This window comes from Alnus glutinosa, chromosome 11 (assembly GCF_958979055.1).
Source record: "Alnus glutinosa chromosome 11, dhAlnGlut1.1, whole genome shotgun sequence".
Classification (NCBI taxonomy): domain Eukaryota; kingdom Viridiplantae; phylum Streptophyta; class Magnoliopsida; order Fagales; family Betulaceae; genus Alnus; species Alnus glutinosa.
In genome coordinates this window covers 10,108,264-10,129,098 of record NC_084896.1, presented here as the reverse complement: position 1 = coordinate 10,129,098, position 20,835 = coordinate 10,108,264, and the positions used below count along the sequence as shown (strand labels likewise).

At 34.1% G+C, this 20,835-nt stretch overlaps 2 protein-coding genes across 3 annotated transcripts; both read left to right on the top strand.

Annotated features, from left to right (window-relative positions):
• Positions 1-1,310: 1,310 nt before the first annotated feature.
• LOC133881621 (12S seed storage globulin 1-like) lies at positions 1,311-4,482 on the top strand. Its single transcript, XM_062320588.1, has 4 exons — positions 1,311-1,488; positions 1,869-2,089; positions 2,898-3,627; positions 4,203-4,482. Exons 2-4 carry the CDS (start codon positions 1,894-1,896, stop codon positions 4,354-4,356), a joined length of 1,080 nt encoding a protein of 359 aa, XP_062176572.1. The 5' UTR covers positions 1,311-1,488; positions 1,869-1,893; the 3' UTR covers positions 4,357-4,482.
• A 4,750-nt stretch (positions 4,483-9,232) lies between these two features.
• LOC133882376 (kinetochore protein NUF2 homolog) lies at positions 9,233-18,095 on the top strand. 2 transcript variants are annotated; one of them, XM_062321529.1, is made up of 12 exons: positions 9,233-9,475; positions 9,909-10,127; positions 11,382-11,472; positions 11,557-11,736; positions 12,638-12,727; positions 13,695-13,802; positions 14,634-14,687; positions 14,930-15,044; positions 15,130-15,287; positions 15,376-15,471; positions 17,727-17,795; positions 17,904-18,095. In XM_062321529.1, the coding sequence occupies exons 1-11, from the start codon at positions 9,312-9,314 to the stop codon at positions 17,793-17,795; spliced, it is 1,344 nt and encodes a 447-aa protein (XP_062177513.1). In that variant the 5' UTR covers positions 9,233-9,311; the 3' UTR covers positions 17,904-18,095. The 2 variants fall into 2 exon arrangements, with proteins under 2 accessions (XP_062177513.1, XP_062177512.1); XM_062321528.1 differs by having other exon boundaries at positions 17,727-18,095.
• Positions 18,096-20,835: the final 2,740 nt, after the last annotated feature.

Sequence of the window (20,835 nt, the reverse complement as noted above, 5' to 3'; positions counted from 1 at the left end):
CACGGTTTCATTCAATCACGTTCTGATTATTCTCTTTTTACAAGAAGTGTCGGTTCTTCTTATATTGCATTGTTGGTGTATGTAGATGATATTGTTTTAGCCAGTAATGATTCGAATGCTATATCAGACATCACTAATCTTCTCAATGCTCAGTTCAAATTAAAAGACCTTGGTATACTTAAATTTTTCCTTGGGCTGGAAATTGCAAGGACTTCTCTTGGTATATCAGTTTGTCAATTTGCCTTAGAAATTCTTGAAGATTCAGGTCTTTTAGCTTCAAAACCAGTGAAGTTTCCAATGGATCCAAATGCCAAATTCTCTCGTCTTGATGGCCCTTTACTTTCGGATCCTACCACTTATAGAAGACTAGTTGGACGTCTTCTTTATCTTACTATTACAAGGCCAGATTTATCTTATTGTGTTCAAACTTTAATTCAGTTTATGAGTGCACCCTGTCAATCTCATATGAATGCTGCATATAGAGTTCTCAGATATCTCAAATCCAACCCCAGCTTTTTCATACAGTATATAAACACATTATGTATCTTCTGATTCAATTAATGAGAATACAACCCAACTTTCTCATATCTCTCTCTCTCTCTCAACTCTGCTTTCACTCTGTTTTCCGCATACTTTCTGTTTGTGAAAATATATATATATATATATATATATATATATATATATATATATATATATATATATATATATATATATATGAAGGGGAGTGATTGTTGTACACCAAGTGTACAACTATCATTATTGATATATGAATAATGATTCAATGCCACCTAAATATACAACTTTTCACCACCTTGCCTATGTGGCAAGGTGGTCCCCCACTACTTTTTGAGTTTTTTTATTTTTAAAAAATAAATTAAAGTGGGGGACCACCTTGCCACATAGATAAGGTGGTGAAAAGTTGTATATTTAGGTGGTAGTGAATCATTACTCTAATAAAGTAGGGGACCACCTTACCACATAGATAGGGTGGTGAAAAGTTGTATATTTAGGTGGTAAAGAATCATTTCTCTATATATTATTCTATTATTGGATTCGACATTTATGGTAATCTAATATTTTAAAAGTAAAAGTATATCTTCTGTACACGCGCGTTTTGTATTCTACGCGCAACTAGCCTTTAAGAGAAAGAGAAGTCAGGTCACGCACGTTAATAAGAGAGAAGTCCAGTCCACCGTCCACGCACGTAAAGTCGTAAATAAGAGAGAGGTCGCGCACGATCTGGAAGGGCATAGCCGCTAATAAAAGATAAGAAGGGGAGCCATGTGAAAAGTGAGCAGAAAAGGAGTGGTTGCCACGTGTAGTTTCATTCAACCCGGCCATGAGCTACGACATCTCGTTTATAAATGCAGCCCCTGAACCGCTCCATTTAGGATCAATCTTGATTATCTTTCCTTCCATAGAGCTCTCTGTTTATATTGTTCGTTCAAATTGCTATACCCTCCCCCGGTTCTTCTAAACTACGTACAGGTATACAAATGATGTGCTGTCGATCACTACTTTCTTCTCCGAAAATTCTCGATCTATTTCTTACAAAACTTCATTTTTGCTGCTCGCTCGCTCGATCTAGTTGTACATCATAATCTTTGGCACCCTTTGATCCGTTCTCTCTCTGCAGCTACCTCAAGTTCCTTTTTTTTTTCTTCCTGGTTTTTGCTACAAAATTTGATTTAAAAAACTACAAGTTCTAATGCCTCCCATTTCTTTTATTCAAGTTAATCACGTTATGTGCACTAGTTAGTTTTTTTAACTCTTTATTTTTTATTTGAGTAACGAAGATTAACCGATTAGTTATTGTCTCTACTTGTTACGTACACAAAGACTAACCAACGGTCTTAATTGGTTATTAGTGTTTTTGAAGGCATTAGTTGAAAGATGGAGTTTGACTTGACACCCAAGTTGGCTGTGAAGATATTTGAGGGAGATGGCGGAGCATACTACAATTGGTCAACTTCTGAAATTCCTTTACTTGGTGAGGCCAAGGTTGGTGCTGGTAAGCTTGTTCTGCAGCCACGCGGCTTTGCTCTTCCTCACTATGCAGATTCTTCCAAACTCGGTTTTGTTCTTCAAGGTTTGTGCTTTTATATATATATATATATAGATCGATATATATGTCTTCTTTTCTAGCTACCTTTATAAATAGCTTAAATAAAGACACCAACAAAATGCCTCTTTCATTGTGTTTTCAGAAAATTTACTTTTATACGACAGAACCTCCATATATACATATATAATGGACTCTCATATTTGCGAGCAGATTTTGTTAGCTAGTAACGTTTGTTAAAAGAGTTTTCAAAATTAGCGCGTGTGAAATAAAAAGGTTTTTAAAGAGTTTTGAAGGATTTGATCTAAATCGTAGAATTCTTTTATGATAGATCCAATGGTTGGATTTACTTGATTGTTAGTAAAGTCAACTGTAAGATCAAATTAAGTTTGATCTAGCGATTGAGATTAAGTAATTGTTACCAATGATTATGATCTAATTGCTATTTGATTATAATTATAATTTAAAGATTAAAATTAAAGTGTTAGTTAATACTAGATGATCAGATTCTAATGTATTTTGAGTTTTGGTTTGGTTTCATTTTGTGCAAATTAAACGCAACTAAACTGCAAAGGTTTTTTTAAGCTTTATTGTATCTTAAGAGAGTTATTTACCATTACCCGGTGCATATTAATTTATCAGAATTGGTGGAGACAAATAACTTGTTAAGGAAATGAGTTTGAATTTTTTTGTAAGAGAAATCGAATAGAGTTGTTAAATAATATGAAAAAATGAAGTTGACTTTTTAAAGTGAGAGTGATCGAAAGAGTTATTTGCCAAACATACCCTAATTTTGTGGTTTTCAATTTCGCACTGACACTTTAGACTATTACAGGTAGTGATGGAATAGTGGGAATGGTATTTCCTAACACAGGAGAGGAGGTGGTGTTGAAACTCAAGAAAGGAGATGTCATACCAGTGCCAATGGGAGCAGTCTCATGGTGGTTCAATGATGGAGATTCTGAGTTGGTTGTACTCTTCTTGGGCGAAACATCTAAGAGCTACGTTCCCGGCGTGTTCACCTACTTCTTGTTAAGTGGAACTCAAGGTATTCTCGGAGGCTTCTCGCCGGAGTTTCTTAGCATAGCATATAACACAAACAAAGACGATGCAAAAAAGCTCGCGAAAAGCCAAACGGGGGCCCTCATAATAAAGCTACAGGAAGGAAAAAGCATGCCGAAGCCCAACGTAGAAAACACCAGAAAAATGGTTTATAACATTGATGCTGCATTGCCTGATATTCGTGTTAAAAACGGCGGAGCAGTCACTGCATTGACGGAGCACAAGTTTCCTTTCCTTGAACAAGTTGATCAGCTGAGCGCCAGCCTCGTTAAACTTGATGCTGAAGCAATGCGTTCACCATTATATGCTGCTGATTCTGCAGTTCAGCTGATTTATGTTGTGAAAGGAAGTGGTCGTGTTCAGATTGTGGGCATCAATGGGAAGCGCGTCTTGGACGTGGAAGTAAAGCCTGGTCATTTGCTTCTTGTGCCAAGATTCTTCGTTGCCGCCGAACTTGCAGGCGCAGATGGACTCGAGTATTTCTCTATAATAACAAATAAGCAGTAAGTATCAATTTATTTGCGGTTTTAAAACTTACAATTGAAAATTTTGTTTTTTTAAAGGAATATGTACTTATTGTGATCCTTTTTAGTTATTCTGTGCTAACTTGACATAGAACAAAAAAAGAATAGAGAAAGAATCGATTACAGGCTGTAATTTTTTTATTTTTTTATTTTAATTTAAAAAATTGTGTCAAGTCAGCACAGAATTGAAGAACCATAGTAGATGCTTTAGCATTTTTCTTTTTAAAAATGTTGTTAAACGTTTGATAAAATCGCAATTTAACCTTTAGAATCGTTTGATTTTAGAAACGCACCCCCTTATCTTTAATTTGAAAATACAAATTTTTTTAGATTTTTAAATCGCAATTTTTTAAAAATGTTCTCTTACATTTTTTACTATTTGATTTAAAATAACTTTAATATGTGAAATTACAGAACCAAACACAGTCTACCCTTTATTTAAATCTAGCTTAATTAGCTTGAGTGATGTGCTGTTGCTTAATTTGTTAAATGTATTTTGATAATATTTGATTAAGAGTGATATATATTTCATTTTTCTTTCTAATTTTCTGTAGGCCTGTCCTCGAAGAGTTTGCTGGCAAGGCATCGGTGTGGGACGCGTTATCTCCGGCGGTCTTAGAAGCCTCCCTCAGTGTATCTCCAGAGTTCGGGGAGCTTTTCAAGTCAAAAATGCAAAAGACCACAGTCCTTATCCCTCCACGGAATTAATTGAATCCTTGCCGATTGTACTACGCAGTTAATTACATATTATGTTGTTTCCATTAAAATAAAATAAATTAATAAATAAATAGTTTTCATGGCTCTGAAATAAATATCTCCCAAAGATTTTACTTTGCCTCAAAGTGACAAGAATTTTTACTTAATATTTTTTCTATGCTTGAGCTACCCCTTGGGATCGGATTCACGAAATTACTTGTTCATGAAAGAAAAGATAATCATTATTTTTTCTATGCTTGCCCGCTATCCTCAATAAGCCTCCCATTCCGTCGCCATTAGGAACAAGGCCGGATTCACAAAATTACTTTGTTGATGAAAGAAAAGAGAATTATAATAGAAAAATAAAGACAATAACGAAAATAATAAAATAGAGGCAAAAGATTTTGTATCGTTCGGGTCTATGATTTGCGTCCATAGGGTAACCTCAAATGGTTATATTATGCTCTCATTTATCTTGATATTATTACAATACAACATACTCCTATTTATTAGAGAATTTGGATAAATAAGTATGGTAATTCAAATCTGATTACAATAAAATCAATCAGATTTGATTACCATAAAATCTGATTTATAGGAGATAACATATGAGGGGACCTGTTAAAGTGTCTTACATCGCCAAGAGATATATGACTTGGGGACTTTATAAGTCATGGTGTTCCCTTATCTCTCAAGGCGTCTTAGAGAGAGGATTGGACCTTCCCTCCCGCTGCTGCTTTGATGCAATAAACGTATTTTGACAATAGTGCCCACGTGAGAGTGCGTGTTAAGTGTACGTCACCCTTTCCTAAAGCGTCTTTTGAGAGTGAGTAAGGCCCGTGAACTTTTACATCGTATTAAGTGTACGTCACCCTTTCCTAAGACATCTTTTGAAAGTGAGTAAGCTAGGCCTGTGAACTTTTACATCTAATAGCTCAAATTGATAGCAATTTAAACAAATAATGTGAGAAATTTTATATAAAACCTATCTATCATATTTACTTTACTTCCTTTTTCTTTTCTTTTCTTTTGTTCCTTTTTGTTTTGGTTCATTTTGGGTTTAGTGTTAGAGTGTTACCGTCACGCCCTCAACGGTCATCTACAACTTTGACTCTGCTTAGAGATTTGGCAACTTCTTTTTACATTTTTTGTTCACATATTAAAAGATTTAAGAAAACAACACGAGTTTCTCTAAATCTCATTCACTTCCTTAGATGTAGGAAAAACTCCTAAAAACCCAATTGAATTAGATTCTATTATTATTTCATAAATTAAGGGAACATTAAGGGAATTAAAAGTTGTTCCCTAGATCTATGGAAGTAAAAGTGGTTCCCATAATATTTTCATAGCATTTAATTTAAAAAAATATTTAAATGGTATAGCGAATGAATAAGGGAAGTTATTGCGGAGTGCATTTAAATATAAAAGCAGAATGGTTTAGTTCCTTAAATTGAGGAAAACTTTAAGGGAAGTTGCTGCTAGTGCTCTAAGAAAACAAGTAATGCGGGTGCAAGGACAATGCCTTAGAGCATTTTTAGTAGCCTCACCAAATTAGTTTTTTAGCTATTTTGGTGAGCCAATTTGATGAAAACTCTTAAAAATCACTCCCAGCAGCCTCACCATTTTAACCAAAAAAATTTGATGACTGAAATTACTAGTCAAATTAGACCAGGTATTTTCACTCAACAACCCACTCACCAAATTTTGTTTCACATTTCTCTCTCACATGATTAGCACACTTTTTCCTTTTTTCTCTCATTTTCTTCTCTCATCTCCCATCTCTCACACGATAATGTCCTTATTTCATGGATATAAATGATTTTTTATAAAAATATTATATAGAGAAAAAATAAAGAAATATGAAAAAATTATTATTTAAATGGAATAGTGAATATTGACTAGTTAAAATGGTGAGGCTGCTGGGGGAATTTTAATAAAGTGGCTCATCAGAATAGAAAAAAGTAATTTTTAGTTATTTTGGTGAGTAAAATTTGGTGAGGCTACTAGGAATGCTCATCAGTAGTCTTTGAAAAAACTATAAAATATATATATATATATATATATATATATATATATATATATATATATATATATATATATATATATATATATTGAGGAAAATTTGAAGGGAAGTTGCTGCTAGTGCTCTAAGAAAACAAGCAATGCGGGTACAAGGACAGTGCTTTATCAGTAGTCTTTGAAAAAACTATAATATATATATATATATATATATATAGTACACTTGGGTCCTTCTCCCAAAATAGGAAGACAAGAGAAGGATGTTGGAATAAAAAATGCATTTCTCAAATTAGAATAGGGTAACACTTGTTAGGTGATAGGCAGATCAGGATCCGGTAAAATTATTTGTTCGAATTTGAAAGAATTCGAGTATATGATTGTAAAAGACCACTTATGAGACCCACCTGGCTGTATAAGTAGTTAGACAACCAAATTTTTATTTGGTCAGATAAATTTTATAAGTAATCGTCTCTCACAATTACCTGTTTGAATTCTCTCAAATTCGAATAAATAATTGCAAAGTATCGTCGGCTTGATAGACTTTACTACCAAATAGGGTACATCAAAATAATTACCATTAATATAATATTTGTTTGTATAAAAGAAACGGCTGCTAAAGAGTGAATACTTTTAGGTGATAGGCTTGATAGGCTTAATGACTTCACTACACTACTACAATTGTCCGTATCTAAAATCATTGGCGTTCGGTAAATATTTATGCTTTATTTGTTTCAACGTAAAATATTTTTTTTTCGTAAATTTTTTTTAATAAAATCATTTTTCATATTATTTAGTGTTTAGCTCGTATAAAAAAATTACCAATAGTGTAAAATAGAATCCGGCAACCATCGCCGGAATTTGGCAACATCTGGTCGCCGTTGCTGGATTCCGGCGAACCAGATTCTGACCAATTTCCCCAGAATATGGCATAGTTTGGCAAGAATTCGGTAGAAATCTCCAGATTCCGGTCAAACTGGCTGGAATCTAGTCTGCCAAAATCTGGTGACATCTCTAGATTCCAGCCAAACTGAATATGATTTATGTCGCCTGATTCCAGCCTGTTTTTCTAGATTCCGACGGCGATTGCCAGATTCCAGTAATCGGATACTAAAATTCGAGGATCTTCAGCAGTAGAGTCGGTTACCAACAAACTCCAGTGCCCGATGGTGGCTGATTCTCACAAACGTGCGTGCAAGTATGAAGAATTTAAATCCAGAAAACGATTTACAATTTTTATTTTCCAAAAATTAAATAGGCTTTTACGGTTAAACTGAAAATGATTTTCGTTGACCATTATTTTCACTCCCACCATACACCGAAAAATGCAGAAAATATTTTTCAGATAATATTTTACGCTGAAACAAACGAACCTATATCTAAAATTTAATTCAAGAACACTTCTTTTAATTTTAGTTATCAATTTTTTTTTTTTTTTTTTTTTTGAAGTACTTACATCTGACTTGCATTTTAGATATACACTCTTACTTTAATATTTAAAATATTATTTATTTATCTACTTTTTACCATTCTCAAAAAGAAAAGAGAATCAAATTGCCTTTTAAATTATGCATAGTTGATGTAGAGCTAAAGTGCTCAACAAATTCTTAGCTATTCTCACTAGCAGGATGTAGAGCTTTTTTTTTTATTTTTTAATTAAAATTTCCGCTTCTTTTTTTTTTTTTTTTCTTTTTTTTTTTTTTTTTTTTCTCTCTCACTCTCTCTCTCTCTCTTTTAGAATAGCGCTACACATATCTCCAAATGTTCACTTTCTAACGTATTAGTAAACATCACAATTAAATGAAATAAAAAATAAAAAATACATATAGCATCCAATAGTAATTTTTACTGCCATTTCAGAAAGTCAGCACTTGAAAATATATGTAGTATTTTTTATTTATTTTTATAATAGAAACACCTGGTAGGTGAGAAAATAATATAATTAAAATAGGGTACATTACATTCATGTTCCGTTTATTTCAAAGTAAAATGTTTTCCGTCGTAAAATATTCTCAACGAAATTATTTTTCAGAAAAATGATTACCTTGAAAATATTTTCCAGTGTTTGGTTTTTACGAAAAGATAACCAATAGCGAAAAACCATCGGTGATGAGATTTCATCACTAGTCGGTAGGATTCTGGCCACTTTCATCAAATTCCGACTACTATTGTCAGATTCTAGCGATGGAGGTCGGAATCCGGGGGCAATATTCCGGCCAATTTCGCTGGAATCTGGGTTAGCCGGAATCCGGCAAAATTGACCGAAATCTTGCACAGTACAAACAGATTCCTTTAAGTTATTATTCTTTTATTTATTATTATTATTTTATTATTTTAAAAAAAACCAAACAAAGAGATCCATCATTTACGTAGGATGAGTTGGACAACAAGAGTACAAGGATATACAACTTAACATTTCTTATGTATAATAGGAAAAAAAATGTAAAATTTAGGACACGTGGTTTACATAAATTATAAATGATTTATTGTGGTATCAAAATAAACTCAAAAGTCCTTGAGATATGCGAAAAAAATAATTTACTCTCTACAGTCGAATTTCGTTCACTAACTTAACAAATTTTGTTAGTGTGACATTGACTTAAATAGGACATGTGTCATAATTTATTGATTTTGACGTATCACATTATCGAAATCTGTTAATTTAATAGACAAAATTTATCTATAAGGAATAAATTATTTTTTTAACGGACTTAATGTCCTTTGAATTTATTTTAATAACGCATAAAAAAAAAAAAAAAAAAACCTAATTGTAAAACACGTAAATCAAGGCCCATTTATGACGTGCCATTATACCAAGAAGAAGCGGGAAAGTTGCTGAATTTCTCTTTTTAACTCTTTCGGGCGGGAAAACGTTGGCAGTCACAGAGAGTCTCTCTTAACAAGTTAACACAGAGACAAGTGCGGTAACGAATCGCAGAGAAATTTGAAGAATGTCGAAGTTCGAGTACCCAGTAATGTCGCGCGGTGAGATAGTGGCAATCTTGGCGGAGTCGCAGATCGCCAGCATATCCGAGCACGATCTCTTCAACCCCAACCCGGATTTCATTTCGGATCTCTACGCCCGTCTCCTCTTCCACATCGACGCTCTCCACGAGTAATGCCCCGAACAGTTTCAAATTCTTTTCATTTTTCAGATAATTATTTCAAATTTCATAGAGCATTTTTATTTTTCGACTTTTTTACATTTTAATCAATTGGAACCGTCCCCAATGGTCTGTTTGGTTGCTGGAAAGATGCGTGAGAAAATGGAATGGAATTAAGGCTTATAAAATCTCTAGATTTGTTTCTGTTTCAGATAAGAGAAAGTGGAAGTGCCGCTTAGTTTTCCTGAAATAGAGAAGAATATCCTTGATTGCTGAGAAAATGAGAAACCCCATCTGCTTTCTTAAGCTTCCGAGAACTGAAATTGAACTTTTAAACATTAGTTTCTTCTTTTCTTCGGTTTGGTAACAAAGAATTTTCAAATTTACTTTGGCTTTTTAGGGCGTCTGACCTCTTTTCCTTTCTGGGGTTTCTGATTTGTGCAGGGAAGATAATGGACAATTGGAGTTCGCGGCGCTCGAGCAGCTCGAGAACCCAGACTTTCATGTCGAGTCTGCCCAGACTATCAAGCTCTACAACCGGATAAAGGAGGTGCTGGCATCGATAGAATGCCCGAAAAGATTTACCCTCAAAGACCTGATAAGACCAGATACTGACAGGACTGGATTTTTCCTTAGCTCAATTCTCAATTTTGGTCTTCACAGGTAAGTTCTTGGTTCTTGATATTTTCAGTCTGTGTGGTGGACCTAGTTATTAGTCGCCAAAACGATTTGTTAAAGTAAATCTTGATTTGTTGGAGAAATGATTTGTGATTATTGTTGAGGTTTATATGAAAGTAAAAATGATTGGCTCATTTGCATTAAGATACTGTAGTTAATGGCAATTCTCTTCTATAAGTTCTTCAACTGGTTTTTGATCACCACTTAGGCAGTTACACTTGGTTTTGAGAAATTCATTGATCTAATTTAATACGAAAAGTGGGAGATGAGTTACTTCAACTAGGCAGCGTGCGAAACGGGTGTGAGGGAAATTGGAAAAATTATTAGACTTTGTTTCCTATGTTCCAGAAAGAATGGTCAATAGCTCTGCTTTGGTTGAATCCTGGTCTTGGAATCGTGGTATGACTGGTGGCAAGAGTTAACTTAAAAACTTTTGTACTAAATTGGTGAATTTTTGGTTTGGATGCTTTGCATTTTCAGCTTAGGTTATTTTATTTTATTTTTTAAAGTAATGTAATGCATTTCAAAAAGCGCAGAACCCTAGTATACAAGAAGTATACCAGAGAGAGCTTAAATATAAAAAGAAAAAAGTACAAGAAAATCATTAGAACTAATCACTAAGGGAGCTAAAAATGCAGTTGTCCTAGTGAAAAAGGACTTGAGCTCCTCCAACGTCCTTTCTTGGTTCTCGAAATTTTTGTCATTTCGTTCCCTCCACAGGCATCACATAAGGCAAGAAGGCACCATTGGTCATCAACATGTCTGGACCCAAAGACTTTTAGGTGAATCCTTAATTAGTTCCCGTTAGCTCTATGCAATATTTTTTTTTTTCTGATTCCCTTTTGAGATCTCAATTGCATTTCAGGTATACCATTGCTTTCTCATGATTTTTCTGTGTTCTTTTCTACATGATAAAGGGAAATAATAAAAACAGTAAAACCTTAGTCCTAGTAAAGTATTTGTGACACTCGTCTAGTTTTGAGTAAGAAATGCTAGAATAAACAAACTATAGAGAAAGTACATTGTGCTAAACAACTGATGACTTATTTTGAACATTTTACAAAGTATTAGAATTACTCCGCTTTTTGAACATTAAGGAGATAACTTTGTTTGTCTTTAAGGAGGAAAATTTAGTTTTGTGGTTTTACAAATGAACTATCTACCAATGAATTTAAGTTAATTTGTTTCTGTAATCGTTTTTGCTTCTATTATATGTTTGATTATGGTTTTCAATCTCAGACGGGCAAAACTGGATTTCCTGCGTCCATTTGTGGATGAAGTCAACCTTCTTGAGGAGCAGCAAAGAGAGTGGGAGGCTAAGATTTCCCAGGTTTCTCTAACAGATCCAGAAAGGAAAAAATAAAAATAAAAGCTTTAAAATAGGCATCGACTTGTGCTAAATGTTTGCATGCAGTTGAATGCAGAGATTGAGGAGTGCAATGAAGCAAGAGAGAGGGAGTTGCCTCTTGTTCAGGAGGTAGATGCAAAAGTTAAAGAATTGCGTCAAACCATTGCAGGCCTCAACAATCACCAGATGTCACTGAGAGCTTCTTTTCGCAAGCTGAAGGAGAAGACAGGAGAAATGGATGAGAAGGTCAGGTTATTGAAAATGAGCACATTTATTGGTCTAACTCAATAGCATAAGAATAAGCTTACAAATTTTGGGTCTATTGGGACAACTGGTTTAGTTGTTTGTTGTTTGATTTAAAGTTATAAATTTGGTGGTCTTTTTGTTTTAAAAATTAATCTGAAGAAACAAATAGCCTAACTATTTTATGATGAATCTATAGCACAGACTCTTGATTACATGATTATGCTAATTTGGAATCTTTTACAACTTTATGTTCAACAAAGAGTGTAGCTTATATACACACTTGTTCGCACTGAAGTTGATGTGGAGGCGCTTTCCGCTTAGGCAGACCATTCTTGTGAGAACGAGGGCTGGTCCAATCCGGGGTCTCTCTTAAACCAACCAACTCTCTAGGGAAAACGATTTTAGGTTCTATTGAATCATTATCTGATCTTGCTTGATCTTCTTTTGTTACCCACACACTAATATTCAAACACCCACATTTACACTTTCTGTAGTTGTTGAAGTTTCTGTTCTTCCATTTGGATAACTTTTTTTGTGAGTTGTGCTTGTCTCTTCTGTGTCGACCACAATGATATCTTTCAAAGGTGTTATTTCCAAATTATTTAATTATCTTCTCATTATTAGGTTGCTTATCTTCTTGTTGTTCTTGCCTTTTTTTGTCCTGAGTTTCTTTATATCTTCCCAGATTTCAAGGTCTGAGTTTTTCCTTTCAAATACTTGTTATATTTGGAGTTGGCTTTTTTCTGCCTGTTTGAACTGCAGTTTAAGATCTTGGTGCTGCATTTGAGAAGAAAATTTTCTATTTTAAGTTCATCATGCAGATTGGTTATTCAAATATGTTTGCTTTCTTTTTAACTGCTATTTGTTTCATTGTTCTTATTTTTTTTTCGGTTTTTTCCAGATTTCTAATGCTGAATTTGTTCTAGTACAAAGTGTTCAAGAAAATGCAAATCTACGTTCAAAAATTGTCCAATCTCCAGATAAGTTACAGGTATTTCTTTTCTTCTCATTAACTAAGATATGGTAATTCATATAAGAGGTACTGCATTAATGTTGATTATAAGCAAGATTTCAACCAGATAAAATAATAAAGCTACTTCAACACTGGTGCTACAGTCAGACATAAACAAAAAGGCATGGGTTAAACTTTTCTGGTCTAATTGTTAAATAGAGTAATGGCCTTAGCCCATTGTAGCATCCGTTATGAACCTCTTTGTAGCATGAAGGCCACAATACGATTTCGTTACAATTGGGAATAAGATAAGTTGGTAAAAACAGATATGTTTGGCCTGTTCCACAGCAATATATAAATGACCTTTCCTTGCCTCTCCACCCTCCTCCCTCTTGTCCTACTATTTTTTCCATATCTATGTAAGCCATTCTTTATTGAATAATGCTATAAACTATATTTTTATCACACAACTATCTTACAATCTTGACGTGGTAGTTTCCACAAACTCTTAGATCAATCATTGTTTAAAAAAAAAATGTTAGTTGAAACTACCACATTATCGTTATGGGATAAAAATGTGGTATATAACATTACTCTTCTTTATTTTATCAGCATCGCCATATTCTTGTGTGTAAATATGGTGTTTGGTTTGTGCATGTGTGCTTAAACATTTTGCAACTTTTGTGCAAGTATCAAGTTTCTGTTATACTTCCAAATTCATGAAGTAGTGGATACTATTACTGTGATCTTCAATCTCATATCATAGGTTTTCAAATAAAGGGCTCTATATCATTCTTGTCAGATTGGCTTTTCAATGAAGTATTTGGATTCATTTATCTTATGTCTAGTGTAGAGAATTAAATGTAGCATGGTCTATTAATTTTATGAATTTTTTTTTCTTTCTGATTGGTGTGCCTGTTTCTATATTTTTCACGTTAAAGATTTTTTCTCTGCTTTTCTTATCAACATGTAAGTAATTTTTTTTTCTTCATATATTTGCTTAAAGAGGGCATTAGAGGAGAAGAAATCAGTTCGGGAGGTGGCAAAGAATGCTGAAAAAATAGCAATGCAATCTTATCAGGATAAGAATGCCATTGTTGAGATTTATACAAAGGTATACTATTACTGTGCTAATAATTTATTCTCATTCATTTGCCTGCTGGACATTTTCATGAACCTTTTTCAAATGCACTCTTGCCTTTTAACATTTTAAGGTTTGCATATAAAAAATTGCGTTAAGTCCTAAAATATGCTCATGGAGTCAGATAGCTTGTTCAGCCCTTCCCAGAAAAACTTAAAGAATTTATTGCCTTCACTGAAGAAATGGTTTTTATTAACATTATGGAAAACATGGCTTCCATTAATTTCCTAAATGCCATGTAGTTCTTCAAATGCTATTAATTTGGATAAATGCATATTGTGTGTACATGTTACTTCTCCATAATCATTTTTGAATGGGATTTTATCTCGATGAGTAGTTTACTTTATATTGAATAACAAGTCAATTAAGCTAGTGCTACTTTAACCCTGTTGTTCATGGGAGTTGAATATTCCTGGATTGGACAAAGATGCATGCATGCGTACATGTATCCCTCAAAATTGTCAAATAAATGCCGTTAAATTATTATCGTGAAATCATACCATTCATATTGCTGTTGGTTTATTTGTAAAGTTTCTTTAAACGCTGAAGTTAGTTTATTGTGCTGATGGCCAAATTATGTAACCTACTTCCCCAAGTAAAACATAGCTAGGCACATACATTCACAATAGCTAAACACATAGAAGTTAGTTTCCTTGGAGGTATTGATATCCTCTGATGTATGACAGCCAAGGAGTCCATGACTAAGCATATTAAATATTAGTAAACATGCATGAACAGAAAACCGCCCAGAAAATTTACTAGCTTTAATAAAGGGTTATTGATTATATGTGTGTATTTTCACAGGTTTTGAAGAAAATGTCAAAACACTTTGCTCAGATGCAGGCTATACAAGAACAGGTGAACATGTGCTTTAGCTGGCTATCTTATGCTCTGCAGTTGAAATCTGGCAGGTTCTGTGTTGGCCCTGGGAAAGAACTTTTTGTGATCTGAATGAATTCCTGATGTGATGCCCATACAGAAATCTTCGGATATATCAAAAACCCATGAGCTCTTCTATGCTGAAGATAAAATCATTTTTGAATTGTTCTTAATAAGGCTTTTGAGTGCTGTATCTTTTTTAACCTCAGCACCTTTAATAGGTAAACTCTGCCAAATCCATTGAGAAGGACTTTAAGGCTTTAAAAGCTAAACTGAGTGATGAGGAAATGCTGGATAAGTCACTTGAGGCTAAACTGGTGGAACGGCAAGGCAAAGGTAACTTCTTATCCAAGCTACGTTATGTTATATCCTTTTCTGAATTGGTATTTTCGAGCTTAAATCTTTCTTCGTTTAACCCCAGCTGAACAGTTGGATGAATTAAGAAAGCAGTTAGAAAAGGAAAGAGATCTAAAGTGCGAGGAGGCTACCAAAGAGTTCAATAATGTGAAGCTTGAGGTGGAATCTAGGAGACGTGATCTGGAAACAAGGCAAAGGAATGTTGAAGCTGTGGTTCTGGAGGTACTTTGAATCTCCCTTCAATTGTGTAGTAAGCCATGTGATATGAAGTTGTCTAATATTTTAGTTTCTTCTATTCTACAATTTATAGGTGGATGCTATAAATTCAAAGGCTAATTCTATAAAAGAATCTGGAAGAGCTAAAGTGCAGGAGTTAATTCATAAATCCGAAGAGATTCTGAAAGAGGTGCATTTCAATAGATTCCCTTCTTAACTAATGTGTGTACGTTTGTCACTTATGAAAATGAGCTGGCATTATAGACTTGTGAAGCACTGGAAAAGACAAAACATTGAATGAGAATTTAAGAAAATAATTCATCAAAACTAAAGCTTTTTTTTTTTTATTTTTTTATTTTTTTATTTTTTATTTTTGAAAAAAACAAATAATAACTTGAGTGAAATTACAGACCTTGTATTATTCTAACGCATTAGAACCATGAAAATGATATAATGCAACCCTGACAATAAAGCAATAGTAACAATAATATCCAATTTTTTTTTTTTTTTTTTTTTTTTACGAAAGTATGAGAAACTGAATGTCATCCATAGGATATGCTTATGATACAACTCCAAAGGTTATACTTAACTATATATAATAATCAATTTTAAGTAAAATACACGAAACATAATTTTGAGAAATCCTTTGAGAATGAAATTATAAACATTATTTCCTAAAATGAAATGTATGTAGTTACTTTTTCAGTGAAATTTTGAATTAAAGTCTCATATTCTTGTGAATACAAGATGTGTGAGAATTGACATTTCTTACCTGAAATTCTTGTGTTTCATTAAAATTAGGATCTTCACGAGAATAATAATTCTCAAACAAACAGCCAAACTTTCTGGAATTTATGGAGACTTCACAATTCCTATCTTGAATATCTACTTAAGGAACATACCTTTGAACTCTCTCGAATAGATTTGTCAAGTAGTCAGACACATTACCTAATCATTTGTTTGTATGTAAGTAGATTCATTATGACTTGAATTTTAGAAACCATAGAATATTCAAAAAGAAAAAGTTGCTTTTGAGTTAAGGTAGATTAGTATTGTTTAGTGCTAAAGGATTTATCCTTATCTTATATCTAGTTGAGTTTATCTTTATCTAGGTTTGGTGATATTTTAGTTTGTGTAGGATTGTTATATTTGTTGTTATCTTGATTTGTATTTCTTCTTTAAATAATAAACGTTAGTGTGGGTGAAGACATGAAAAACCACCATTTATCTTTCTCAACATCTAGTTTGGTTAAAATTTCGTAGAAAGCAATTACCTGATTTAATATGAAACTTCCGTTCTATTGTAGTAGAAGTATTGCCCTTCAGACACTCATAAGATCAGACAAACTTTTATTAGGGGTTTCTAATGGATACATAAACCAATTTCAATAGGAGAGACTCCTAGAATTTGGTGACCTAAAAAAACCTGATTGCTATGCAGAAAGTTTATTAAAGAGAGACCTTTAAATGGAAGAGAGAATTAATGAGAACAAATGGTGTGGGAGAGGGAAGAGTAAATATGGGAGAAAAAGGGTTCGAGAGAGAAATTTTAGGTATAATAAAGAAGGTTTAATGCGTAGGAAAAAAGAAGGTTTAAACGCTAATTAACCAAAGTATACTTGATGTCTTGAATGTTTGCTGAAGGAGACATTTTAAATGCTATTACATGTATCTAAATTAATTCTCTAATGGCTATTTGGAGGAAGCTTACACCTTGAGCTTGAGCTTCCACTTTATATAATACATTTAATAGATAACAGATGAGGTTTCCCTGCTTGACTCAACTAGCTTCAAAATCCTGTTATTCTAAAGATTCCACATGATCTAACCCCCCTCCCCCCAAATCCAAGAAAAGAAAGAAAAGAAACGCTCATGTTTTGTATTATTATTAAGTTATTATGAATTTTTTGCAAGTATTGTTTGGTTCCTCAATCTGCCTTCAATCTGCATCTGCCTTCACTCTGTATTAGAGAGCCAAGCCAAGGTTGCTTTATAGAGCAAAAGGCCAAATAGAAAAGAAAAGGCTTTTAGTTAGACGTGAAAATATTTGCATTTTTGGAATGCTAAATCTAAAGCCTAAAAGGCACATGCTAAGTTTCAACTTACTTCGGAGGGTTTTGTTTCCTTCTATGACTGTTAGCAATCATCCTTGGGAAGTTTTCAAAGACATCTTCCTTTTGGATTGTTTTTACTTTATAACATACAGCAAAAATCTTAAAATATTTGCTAAGATTTTCAAATCATGATCGTGTTGGGCCATCTTAAATATAACTAGATCAAGCTGTTTCAATGATTTTTTTTTTCTTTCATTTTCAATCAGGAATTGTGGAAACTAAACTTAATTTCTAGCTTAATACTGCTTTCACCAAGTCAGTTGATTTGGTGCCTTTTAACTTGTATAATTGTTGAACTGAAAATAGTCCAATGCTGTATGGCTGGTTGCAGTTTCGCCAATATTCTAAATCTATTGAGGACTTGCTGCCAATGACAGAAATGGAGCCAAATTCTGATTGAGTTAGTATAATTAACCTTCAACTACTATGGGTTCAACTCTTTAGCTGGTTTGACTGCGAAATGCATCTTGGCCCCTGCAAAGTTGAATTCTTGTTTCCTGTGTTGCAGCCGTGGAAGTCATCCTCCGCCCAATCTGACGCCAGCATTGTTAATAATAATAATAATAATAATTTGTTTTTCATCTTTTTGGCTAATATCTAGTGTAATATTAATTTTCCTCAAAAGGTACCTTTTAGATGTAGGCACAGCTACTACGTTGAGCTTTGTTCTAGTTTGTGCTCTGTTTCGTGTATAAATTTGTCAAGCTTGAGCTTTTCCTGTGTTATCATTATGCAATCATACCATGGATATTTTTGTGTAGGATATCTTAATAGTGATGTTATTTGTAAGAGTAATGCTACTCTTCACAATCATTTTTAAGTGCTTTCTCATATCACTTACTTAAAAATAAAAGGAAAGTCACTTGAAACACACTACATATCAGCCAATATGAAATATGTGATAAATGGATGTGAAGAGTAGCATCACTTTATTATTTTATATCTACAATTGCCAGCCGTATCTATTTTTATTTCGAGGTGTATGTTTCTTTAGCTCTTTCGAGCTTTGAAAGCTAATTTTATACAATAACAAAAATAATTACTTGGAGCCAAGCTTTAGGCAATTATTATTTTTTATAGTATGTGTTAAGTTAATTGTGCTCTTCCATTGATAAATCAGATTTCCCCAAAGTGGTATTACTTGGAAAGAAACCGTCTGCTTTTAAAAACTTATAACCATGGTTCCGTTTATTTTGGTGTAAAATGTTTTTCGTTAGAAAATGTTTTTAGATAAATCATTTTAAAATGTTTTTAGATAAATCATTTTAAAATGTTTTTAGGGAATTATTTTTCAAGAAAATGTTTTTCGTTAAAAATATTCTGGCGTTTGGTGCATACGGAAAATCACAAATATTTTTATATTTTCATTCAATCATATTAACCTTTAAAATTAATTTTTATTCACAACATAAATATATTAATATAAAATAATTAAAAGAAATTAACTTAATAATTTGAGTTGCGGTAGTGGTTTGGCAGAGGCCTGTCGGTGTCCCAGTGATGGTTCGACAATGGCCTGGTGGTGGTTCAATAGTGGTTCGGGAGTGGTTCAGTGGTGGCCTGGCGGTGGCTCGGTGGTGGTCTAACAGTGGCTTGGGGGTGGTTGGGTATTGGTCTGGGGGTCGATTGGTGGTGATTTGAAGGTGGCTTAGCAGTGGTTCGAGGGTGGCTCAACGATGGTTCGGTGTGGCTCGGTGGTGGTCCAAGGTTGGCTCGGGGGTGGCTCAATGGTGGCGTGATGGTCCGGTGATGGTTTGGGGGTGGGTCAGTTGTGGTCTGGGGTGGCTCGGTGGTGATCCGGGGTTGGCTTGACGGTTGTAACGTCTCAGTGAAATTAACTAACTGGTGGCTAACTTTATGGTTTGTCTCTCAGTCTTATTCTAGAAGAACAAGACCATAGGGATCTCATCCTCTTTGAAGAGAGTTTGCAGCGGAAGACTTTCACTTAAAGGAATAAAGATAGCATTCTAAAATTCACAACAACAAGAATAACCAGAGTAAACTAAAACATCATCATAAATAATAACAGCCGAAACTCTCAAAATACGGTCAAAAGACCAGTCATCACAATAGTACTGATCTAGAATCAAAGGTTTTAGAGTTACCAACATAAAGAGTCAAAGCCTACACTTAACGAGATACAACATAAAGATGATATTTATCATATCATGGCGGGATTCACTAGGTCCTCGCCTCATCCGCGCCAGCCAAGATCTAACTCTTGAAATAAGATCCCAGGTTCTCCCTCCAATAAGACCAAATGCTGCTCCGAACCTATTATCACAAAAACTATTTATAAAACAATTCATGTTTCATAGGTGGAAAAGATACAAGTGTAAGTCAACGACTTAGTGAGTAATAATATGCATGATACACAGGTTATCATTTGATAAACTCAGTTTAAGTTGAAATCACATGCAAGAGAATATTCTTTCATTGTACAAGATGATGATGTATGTAATATAACTATACTGTATAGATGCTTATACTAAAAGTATCATGTCATAGTTCAATTCCAAATGGTCTACCCCATGATTGCGCCATTATACCTTCACAATGGGAATCGTCTTAGTGTGCGAAACTTGCTCCTTGCGATCCAAGATTCGTACGAGCTTCTCTTTGTAAGTTAGCTCCTCTTCCATTCCCAAAGGTTCGTACTCTACTACTACATTGGGTTAGAGATGTATTTCCTTAACATCGACACATGGAAGACGTCATGTGTTCCTGCCAAATCTAGCGGTAAAGCAACTTGGTAAGCTAACTTTCCAATTCTTTGTTGTTATCTCTAATGGTCCAATGAATCGAGGGCTTAACTTTCCCTTCTTGCCAAATTGCATCACTCCTTTCATTGTAGATATCTTTAGGAACACCTGATCTTCTACCTAAAACTCTAAATTCTAATACTCGCCTTCGGTCATCAGCGTAGCTATTCTATCGACTTTGTGTTGCTTCCATCTTTTGTCTGATAATAACTATCTTGTCCTTAGTGTCCTAAATGATCTCTGGCCCTAATAATTGTCGTTTTGCAACATTACTCCAATACAAGGGCGATTGACATTTCTGTCCATAGGGTGCTTCATAGGGTGGCATTCCAATAGTGGCTTGGTAAATATTATTGTAAGTGAACTCAATCAATGGTAGGTATTGGATCCAACTTCCCTTGAAATCCAATACGCAAGCATGCACCATATCCTCCAAAATTTGATTGGGTTGTTCTGATTAGCCATTAGTCTGGGGTGAAATACAGTACTGAACTTCAAGTTTGTCCCCATCTCCCTGTGTAAACTTTGCTAGAACCTTGATGTAAATCGCGAATCCTTGTTCGAAATGATACTCCATGTAGTTGCACTATGTTTTGCACATATAGCCTTGCCAACTTATCCATAGGGTCCTTTACTTTTACATGAATGAAGTGCGCACTTTTCGTCAAACGATCTACT